The sequence below is a fragment of the Vombatus ursinus genome, unplaced genomic scaffold, assembly GCF_900497805.2.
Source record: "Vombatus ursinus unplaced genomic scaffold, bare-nosed wombat genome assembly UNPS02014777.1, whole genome shotgun sequence".
Classification (NCBI taxonomy): Eukaryota; Metazoa; Chordata; class Mammalia; order Diprotodontia; family Vombatidae; genus Vombatus; species Vombatus ursinus.
Genome location: NW_020954555.1, coordinates 620,276 through 630,852, shown reverse-complemented (window position 1 = coordinate 630,852; position 10,577 = coordinate 620,276). Strand labels below are relative to the sequence as shown.

At 45.1% G+C, this 10,577-nt stretch overlaps 1 protein-coding gene across 2 annotated transcripts in view; it reads right to left on the bottom strand.

Annotated features, from left to right (window-relative positions):
* MAN1C1 (mannosidase alpha class 1C member 1) overlaps positions 1–10,577 on the bottom strand; it is a 212,046-nt gene that overhangs the window by 20,710 nt on the left and 180,759 nt on the right. For both annotated transcript variants that reach the window (XM_027864924.1, XM_027864925.1), the window contains exon 7: positions 4,717–4,810. In XM_027864924.1, coding sequence (XP_027720725.1) covers positions 4,717–4,810 — 94 coding nt within the window. The remainder of the gene's footprint in view (positions 1–4,716; positions 4,811–10,577) is intronic.

Below are 10,577 nucleotides of genomic sequence, written 5' to 3'. Positions count from 1 at the left end.
TCTTCCTCTCTCTCCCTGTCTCTCTCTCTCTTGTCTCTCTCTCTCTCTCTCTCTGTCCTTGCTCTTGTGAGGCTGCTTCTTCCCGCTTCTCTTCCTTTTGCTCCTTCCCAGGCTCTTCTGCTGGATCACCATCACCCATCTCCCCTGCCCTCACCATGGTGGTCCTCAGGGCTCTGTCCTGAGCTGCCTTCTCTCTCAACACTTGCTCTTTCTTTCTCATCAGGTGTTATAGGTTCAATTACCATGTCAATGTCAGCTACTCCCAGATCTCTACATCTCTCTCTCCAGACTATGCCAAAAATCTTAGAGCACTTTTAAACTCATTAAAGCCCAAGACTGCACTAAGATTTTTGGGACATGCTGTAAAATAATAATAATAACAATAATATTAATAATGATAATAATAATAATAATAATAATTCTTTTGGCAGGAGGAAGCAAATCCCAATTTATTTCATTGGCTGGCGGAATAATGAGGAAACTCTCCTTTAACACTGTGGATTCTGCCTGGCATCATGGAAAAAGCCCTTTGACTTTGGAGTTACAGGACCCTACCTTTGACACTTATTCCCTGCATTACCTTGGGCAAGTCACTTCACTTCCCTGGTCTTCAGTTCCTAATCTGTAAAATGAGGAGTTGGAGCAGACAGCTTCTAAATCCCCACCCTGTCACCCCCAGATGAGATTATAATCTCAGAGCCAGGGATCCTTAACCTTACTGATGTCCTGGGCCCCTCCTTTTGGTAGCCTAGTAAAATCTATGGATCCCTTCTCAAAACTGGAGTTTTCAAATGCATAAAGTAGAACACAGAGGATTACCAAGGGAACCGGTTATACTGAGTTAAAAAAAATCTTTTTCAAGTTCATGGAGCCCAGGTTAAGAAGATGTACTTTAGAGGCTGCCTGGCTGCTCTCAGAGATTTAATGACCTGCCACTGGCCTCACAACCAGTTTTGACAAAAGCAATATGAAAAAACTATGTGCAAACAAAATACATAAAGGAGAAATTACTAAACCACCCCCTCAATTCCATTTTCTCCTCCAATGGAAAGCCCATTTTTTTCAGGGTCTAGTCCAGGGGTGGGAAACCTAGAGCCTTGAAGCCACATGTGGCCCTCTAGGTCCTCAAGTGTGGCCCTTTGACTGAGTCCAAACTTCACAGAACATATCCCCTTAATAAAAGGATTTGTTCTATAGAACTTGGACTCAGTCAAAAGGCTGCACCCGAGGACCTAGAGAGGTCACATGTGGCCTCAAGGCCACAGATTCCCCACCCCTGTCTAAGGCCCATCTCCTCCAGGAATTATTTCCAGACTACCCCGACCCACACTGATGCCTCCTCTGAGCAGCCCTAGAACTTACCATGTGTCCTGCCCATTGGGCACTTAGAACATCCTGTCTTCTGTTTTTAATTATTAGGTATAAATGAGTTATTTTACCAACTAGACAGTCAGAAGGGAGCTAGGGAGGAAATCTGAGCCTTATATTTTTTTGTGCCCCCAAGGTGCCGAGCACACCCTATATATACGTATGTCTAAAGATGACCCTTTTCTGGCAGAAATTCTGACTTTCCATGGGTATTTCAGCCTATTTGCAAGGCTGTCCTGAAAATATCTAGCCTCTGTGGTTCTCATTATTTGCCCATTTTGGAAAGTCTCCCATTTTTTATTAACTCTCCCTTGGTGGGAAAACAAGTATTGCTGAGCAGACTGAAAAAAGGCAGTAAGTTCCCTGTCACATGGAATCTTAACAGCTACTTTTCAGAGATGGTGATGATGATGATAATGTTGATGATGACAACTAGCATTTATTTGGCACTTGAAGGTTTGCAAAGTACTTCGCATGTTAACTCATTTGATCCTCACACTAACAGTGAGATAGGTACTATTATCTCCATCTTTACAGATGAGGAAACTGAGGCACAGAGATTTTTTTTTTATATGACCAGCCCCAAGAGTGTCTGAGGCAGGATTTGAACTCAGTCTTCCTGACTCCAAGTTCTGTGCTCTCTCCATTGCACCACCTGTCTATCCCCTCTGCTAGGGGTTCCTGGTTAGGTTGGAGCTAAATTGAAAGATCTCTTGTGCCCTTTCGCCTAGGATTGGGAGTCCAGGAGAATGTCCAGGCTTCTCAGTACAGAGAGAAATCAGAAGGGACATTTGGCTGAAGCCAGTAATGAAGCCTGCCTTGCCTTCTGGGAGCCCAGGATTTGGGGCTAGAAGGGACCTTCATCTAATCCAAGGCTTCTTTACCTTTTTGTGTCTAGGACCCCTTGGGCAGGCTGGTGGAGACTATGGAGACTATGGACCCTTTCTCAGAATATTTGTTGCCTCCTTTGACAGTTAAAGAAAATTCTAAATTTCAGTTAGAGTTAGTGAAAATAAAAATGTCCATTTTTTTCCCATCTAAGTTTATGGATCCCCTGACATCTACCTATGGATCCACGGACCCCAAGTTAAGAACACCCACATGGGATCATAACTCACAGAGCTAGAACCACAAGGGATCTTAGAGAGCATTCTAATCCAATGCCCTCATTTTATAGATGAGAAAACAGGCCCAAAACAGAGAGACTTGGCTGAGGTCACCGGGGGAATAAAGTAACAGAGACTGGACTGGTACCCAGGTCCTCAGACTCCAAATCCAGAGTTCTTCCCACTGAACCTCTCATTTTACTCATGAGGAAACAGGAGCCTGGAGAGGTTATATAATATGCCTAAGGTCACATGGCTAAGAAATTATCAGAACCTGGATCTGAACCCAGGTCTTCACATTCCAAATCCTGGGCTTATTCCTTCCCCCCCATGGCCTGATCCAGGCCCCCTCCTTTGTCCAGGGCCTCTGGGTTCTCTCTGCACTCTGGGTCCCCCATCACACCATTGTTGTCGCTGAACGTCTGTTTCGGGGCAGTAATGTACCAGATGTGCAGAGCCAGAAAAAAGCATCCTTCCCTGGCCCAAGCTGACCCCCCTCGGAGGGACTTGGGAGTGACAGGGCCAGCCAAATACAATCTGTTCTTGTTCCAACTGTTTAAAGGTCCCCAAGTGGACCTCAGGCCATAACCCCTGTAAGCGAAAGTGGATTTTATAGACTCGGTAAGCGTCCCTGTTATAGAGTCTGATGTCTGTGCCCCATCCTGTAAGGAACCTTGGCAAGAGCTCTAGGTGCCAGAGTCGGGGAGGTTCGTGACTTATATCAGAGCACACGCAGACTTGTGGTGGGGAAGATAAGGAAGGGTGAAGGAACCCCTTTTTGGAAACCAAGGCAGGAGATTTCTCAGGCCTGCAGGGGACTGTGGCCTCAGTAGGGGGCTGTAAGAAGTGGAGATAATGAGCAATGCTTGAATCAATCAGCCTCCACTTGTGAGGGCTGTTGCCACAATGGATGGAGGTGGGAAATGTGACTGTAGAGGTGGTGGGTCAGGAATGTAAAAAGATCAAAGCATTTGCTTAGGCCTGGGAGGCGTTAATGAATGCTTGCAGCATAGAAAGCAGCCGAACAGAGGAGAGAAAGCATGGGCTAGAAAGGGAGGTGGAAGTGGTCTATGTTTTAAAGTAGCCCCTTGTGCCTAGGACAGTACCCTCACAGGGCTATGCTCAAATGTGATAACAAAACGCAAATATTCCATAACCATTAAGCACTATAGAAATGTAACTATTATTATTATTATTATTGTTAGAAGCAGCTTGTTATAATGGATAGAGAGCTAGCCTTAGAGTCAGGAAGACCTGGGTTCCAGTTCTGCCTCTGACACATAACTGGCTATGGAAGCTTGAGTAACAATCTTAACCTCTCAGTGCTTTAGGCAACTCTCTAAAACAAAAAGTAGCACAGAAGGTGCTAACCTGTATGGGTAGAGGAAGTTTCCTCACCTGGGAGTTCCCTATACCAGATAGGTTCAGTCCCTATCCTTGCTATAATTGTTACTAGAAATAGATTAATGGCACAGTGGATAGAGCACTGAGCCTGGGTCAGGAAGACCTGAATTCAAATCCAGTCTCAGAGACCAGCTGTGTGACTCTGGGAAAGTCATGTAATTGCTATTTGCCTCAGTTTCCTCATCTGTAAACATGGAAATAATCAGGTTGTTGTGAACATCAAATGAGTTAACATATGTAAAACACTTTGCAACCCTTAAAGTGTGTGGCCCTGGGCAAATCATTTAACCTAGGTCTACCTCAGTTTTCTCATATATAAAAATAATAACAATAGCTTAACTGTACATCTGTAGATGGACGATATAGATAACTTTTCACTCCACAACCTCTCAGGGTTGTCGGGAGGATAAAATGAGCTGATATTTGTAGATACGGCGCTTTGCAAATCTTCAAGTGCTCTATAAATGATAGCTGGCAATAATTATTTGCACTGGACCTGTGGTTTTGCAGGTGAAGGGACCTCCCAGTGAGGACATTCCCTCTGCCAAAGCGGGTCAGCATTTTTACTAAAATTTCTCCTCTTGGAGAGATACCTGAGCTCCTAAGATGTTAAGTGACTTGCCCAGGGCCAGACAGCCAGTATTCTGACAATCTTTCTGTCTCCAGGGCCAGCTCTCTATCTCCTATGCCCTGTTGCCTTTAGAGCTATTATTAGTCATAACTAGTTAAGTACTCTTGACAATGATTAGTAACATCAACAACAAAACAACAGAAGCACTCCCAAACACACCAGCCTTCTTCACTGAGCACACACATCCCGGAGGATTGCACTACGTACGTTGGACCCAGCTGCCGCTGACGGGGCTGAGGAAGTTGGGATAGAGGCCTTTGGGCTTCTCGGTTCTGTTGAGGACCCTGCGAATGTTCTTCACCTGTATAGAGAGAAGACAAGGGGGGATTCCTCATTTCCATGGAGGCGCAAAATGGTTTTGCCCTATCCACAGGCACAAGCAGAGTGCACATTTTGCTACCTAGTTGCTCATCCCAAAGAAAGATCTGAAGGGGTAGCTAGGATAGAGCAGTGGCCCTGGAGTCAGGAGGACCTGAGTTCAAATCAGGCCTCAAATACTTTACACTTACTAGCTGTGTGACCTTGGGTGAGTCATTTAACCCCATTGCCTAGCCAAAAGAAAAAAAAAAAAGAAATCCCAAAGGAAGATCTGAGTTTAAATCTAGCCTCAGATCATTACTAACTGTGTGACTCCGGGTAAGTAATTCAACCTCTGTTTGCCCCAGTTTCCTAAACTGTAAAAATGGGGATATAATAATAACACCTACCTCCTGGAGTTGTTGTGAGGATAAAATGAGATAATAGTTACAAAATTCTTTGCAAACCTTAAAGTGCTATATAAATGCTAGTTGTTATATATGTATATATATGTGTATGTATATGTATATATGTGTATATATACATACGTATATAATGTGTGTATATATGTGAATATGTATGTGTGTATGTATGCATGTGTGCGTGTGTGTGTGTGTGTGTGTGTGTGTGTGTGTGTGTGTGTGTGTAATGCATCTCTTGTAGGCAGGGATTTTTTTCCTAGGCTTTTCCAAGGGCTACAGCAGCCCAAGTATAAATATGCTTACAGTGTTACAGAAAGCTAAGGACCTTGGAAAGAAACTGGTCAAAGCCAAACAGAGGCCTACTTGGAGAAAGGAAATGACTTACCCCAAATCACACAGCTAACAATGGTCAGCGTGGGACTCTAGCCCTGCTCCTCACCTGACTCCACGTCATCTGCTTCTCCCACTCCACTACGCCTCCATCCCCGCTGGAATGTAATCTCCTGGAGGCCAGTGACTGTTTCACTTTTGTCTTTGTAGCCCCCAATACCTGCCACATTGCCTGGCACACAGTAGGTGCTTAATAAATGTTGGTTAAATTGACTCAAATGCCATGATAAGCTGACACAAGGTCCCCACTGAGCTTCCAGGCACTGGTCAGGCTCAGGCAGAGTCTGGGGAAACCCTTGGAGACGCAGACAAATTTATTCTGTAAAATTTGGATTCAGTCAAAAAGCCGCAGGTTTCCCACTCCCGTCCTAGATAAAGGGGCTCTTACTGGTCTTGGATAGATGGAGAAGAGGCCAAGAATGGTCCTGCTAGCCAAGTTGGGCGTAGGGTGTTGAGGCAGGAGAGAAGTGGACTAAGGGGCCTTGTTCTTTCCAGTACTACTTAGACACCAAGGGCAGTGACTATGTTCTCCGACCTTCCCCTCCCCCCAAGCTGTTCTCACCTCCGAGCTCAACACCCTATTTCCTACAACCAACTTCTCAATACTCAAAGACCAATTACAGAATGTTATGACTTCTACAGTGAACCATCCCTAATTAAATTATAGAATCATTGAATGTCAGAGCTGTGAGGAACCTTAGATCATAACTTAGAGGGTCCTTAGAGCATAGAATCCAGAGCAGTGAGGTGGTGCAGCAGAGTGCTGGATCTGGAATCCAGAGGACTCATCTTCCTGAGTTCAAATCTGGCTTCAGACACTTAATTAGCTTGTGATTCTGGGCAAGTCACTTCACCCTATTTGCCTCAGTTTCCTCATCTGTAAAATGAGCAAATGAGGAAATGGCAAACCACTGCAGTATCTTTGCCAAGAAAATTCCAAATGGGGTCATGGGAGTTAGACATGACTGAATAACAGCCACAGGGCATAGAATGGCAGGACTTAGAGGAGCTTTGGAAGACAGAATATCAGAACTGGAAGGGGCTCCAGAATACAGAATTCTTAACTGGAAGGATCCTTAGAGCATAAAACACCAGAGACTGGCGGGAACATAAAGCATGGCATGGCAAAGTTGGAGGGACCATAGAACACAACACCAAAGAATTGGAAACTGAGGGGATGCCCATCAATTGGGGAATGGCTGAACAAGTTGTGATACATGAATGTAATGGAATACTATTGTGCTATAAGAAATGATGAGCAGGCAGACTTCAGAAAAACCTGGAAAGACTTATATGAACTGATGCTGAGTGAAGTGAGCAGAGCCAGGAGAACACTGTATACAGCAACAGTAACATTGTATGATGACCAACTTTAATAGACTTAGCTCTTCTCAGTACAATGCAATGATTTGTCTCTAAGACAATTCCTGAGGGCTCATGATGGAAAATGCTATCCACATGCAGAGAAAGAAGTATGGAGTCTGAATGCAGATCGAAGCATACTATCTTCTTTTTTTGCATGTTTGTTTTTTTCTTTCTTGTGGTTTTCCCCTTTTGTTCTGATTCTTCTTTCACAACATGACTAATGTGGAAATATGTTCAATATGATTGTACTTGTATAACCTATATCAGATTGCATGCTGTCTTGGAGAGTAGGGAGGGTGAAAAATTTGGAACTCAAAATGTAAAAAAAAAAAGAATACAATGCCAGAGCCAGAAGGTCCTCCAGAATATAAGAGCTGGGAAAAACTGTAGAATAGAATCTGAAGGCTGGGAGGGACCTTAATGAGCACATAAAGCTAGAGTTGGCACGATCCTTAAGAGACCATCTTGTCAAGCCCTCTCATTTCACAGACCACAACATCACTTCCACCCATCTGTTCAACAATTCAACTGAACAAGTATTAAGTGTATACTCTCGTGTGGTCCTCTGGGGCCAGGTAGAATTAGCCACGGCTAATCCCTTTTCCATGTGACAGCCCTTGAAATACTTGAAGGCAGTAATTGTTTCCTCTGGTTCTTCTCTCCTCCAGGCTAAGCAGTCCAGTATCCTACAATCAATCTGCCCATGGTCTGGTCTCTACTTCCCTAACAATCCTAATTACCCTTCTCTGCACGTTCTACAGTTTGTCCACATTCTTTCTAAAATGCGGCAGCCATAACTGAATATAATCTCCCGGAGATGACTGGATCATCACCTTCCTCATTCTAGAAATGATGATTCCTGCTTCAACTCTCAAGCCTCAGTTTCCTTATCTGTAAAATGAGAGGGTTGAACTAGGTAGCCGCTGAGGTCCTTCTTGGATCTGGTTTGATGAGCCTGAGGCTTCCCGAGATCTTGTGGGGTGGGGAAATCGAGGTTCAAGAGAAGCATGTTGTCCAAGGTCACCCTTGGCGAATCAGTGGCCAAGCTGGGGCTAAGAACTCAGTTCTCTACGTTTAACCCTAACTCTAAATGCCCTTACCACCCTCTCAGGTGGAGGGTGACTGGGACCTCCATATTGGTGGCTACCATATAGTGATATGTTAAATCCCACATACTATGGAGCCACTCAGAAGAAAGACAGGACTCCACCCTCCCACCCAGGAGATGTTCCTGTTAATAGATTTATCTACAAGTCGAGCAAGAGAGAGCTGGCTTTTTGAGCTGTCAGACCCTTTTTTCCAGAGCATGGTTCTGCGCTCTGCCAAGTCAGGTTTCATTTCCATTCCTGTTAACAGAGCCCATTAAATCAGGGCAAGGATGCGCTTGTACCTCAAGCTATTTCCAGCTGTCCTGGTGGCGAGCAGCCGAGCAGGTTAAATTAGATCCCACCATGGGCATGGGCCCCATCTAGAATTTGGGCCAATTTGTGGACTGCCAATAATCACCTCAGCGGGAGGCATGATTGGGGGGACTAAAATAGGCCCAGAATGTAAATGGACCAGAAAAATTAACTGGAAAGAAATCTTCGCATTTCACAGCCCAAATCAGCTGCATGAGCTTGGCATCGCTAGTGTCATCTTCCTTCTCTCAGGTTACCCCAGGGCTGGAGGGAAGGCCTCTTTCCATTATTCTTGGAACTAGTCAGAGCCTGATTAAAGGATGTATCCTAGGTAATGCCAGAAATGGGGGGAGGAGCTGGAGAAGGTTAAAAGGATGGTAATGCAGAGGATGAAAGGCTTGGAAAATAAAGTCTAGTGAGAAAAGCAAAGATCTCTGTGTGTGTCTGTGTGTGTGTGTGCAGGGGAAGAGTTATTAGCATAGAGAAATCTGTAGGGTGGCCAGATGGCTTCAAAAGTCTTAAGGGTTATTCCAGAAAGGATGGTGACCATTTCTTTTCATCTTGAGATAAAATAGATTCAGGATCCAAGATTTCAGCAGGTTAGAATGGTGGACCCAAATGAAATTTAAAAAGAAACAGAATAGCGATAGATGGAAAAGCTTACATTTTTTTGTTTAAGAAATCAGTGCAGATGATGCAGTGGACCCAGAGCACAGGACCCAGGACGTAGGAGCCAGGACCCTGAGTTTGAAACTGGTCTCAGACACCAACTTGGGCAAGTCACTCAACTGCTGTTTACCTCAGTTTCCTCATCTGTAAAATGAGGATAACAACAGCACCTACCTCTCAGGCTTGTTGTGAGGGTAAAAGGAGATACTATGTGTAAAATGCTTTGCAAACTTCAAAGCATTATATAAATGCTAGCACTACTTATTTGGGGGAAGAACCACAGGTCCCATGAAAAGAGCCTGGGGGATTGAATAGACTTAATTTGAGTATGAGTCAACAGTAGGATACCACAGCCAGAGATACGAATGTGTTCTTAGGTTGTATTGGCAAAAGTGGATGATCTTGAATGAGAGACAGGATGGTCCCGTGGCTTTCTGCCCTTATCAGATCACATGTGGAGTACTGGATTCAGTTCAGTATCCCATTTGAAAAAAGGCAATGACATGGTATACCCATGCAGCTCAGGGCAACTCAGAGGGCAGAGGACTTCACCACCATGCCAGAGAAGGAGCTGTTCTAGCCTTGGGAAGGTATGGCTTGGAGGGACATGACGTCGTATAATGACTCTAAGGCTATTATAGGGAAGAAGGAATAGATTTCTTTTGCTTGTCCTCAGAGACAGACTCAAGACAAGCAGGCAGACAACGCAGAGGCCACACTGAGGGGTGTAAGGAAACTTTCCTAAGAACTATACACAACAGTAGGATGGGCCACCCCAGGAGCAGTGGGTTCTCCACACCTGGAGGCCTTCCAGTGGAAGCTGGTCCACCACCCATTTTAGAGATGTCCTGACCTCTTGCAGGATGGACCACATGTCGTCAGAAGTCCCTGTCAGCTTTGAGATTCAATAACATCAGCTTGAGGCGTCGAAGCAGAAGGTGGAGGGGACTGCTTGTCAAGGACGCTCTGGAAGGAATCAGATTCCTCAGGAAGGGATTTTAGTCGGTGATTCTCCACATCGCTTCCAACTCAAAGATTCTCTGACCATCATCCTAAGCCAGGGGTAGGGATCCAAACTTGGATTCAGTCAAAGGGCCACATTTGAGGACCTAGAAGGCCACATGTGTCCTCAAAGCTGCAGGTTCTCCACCCTTGTCTTAAGCATATAGGTGCTGTCCCCTCCTCGTGGTGCTTCCATGTTCTACAAGAGGCTTCTAAGAGGGCTTTGTGTGACGAGGAAGACACTCAAACTCGCAGATGCTTCTCCCTTCCCTGCTCCTCCAGCGGCTAGAGCCTCTCCCTATCCCCACCCAAAGGATAATGAGACAGAGGAGGGAGAGAGGAGAAAGAAAAAGAGACAGAGAGGAAGGCAGAGGGAGGGGGGGAGAGAGGGAGGGAGGGAAGGAGAGAGGGGGGAGAGAGAGAGGGAGAAAGAGAGAGGGAGGGAGAAAGAGAGGGGAGAAAGAGAGGAGAGAGAAAGAAAGAGAGAGGATAAAGAGAGGAAGAGAGAGGGAGAAAGGGAGAA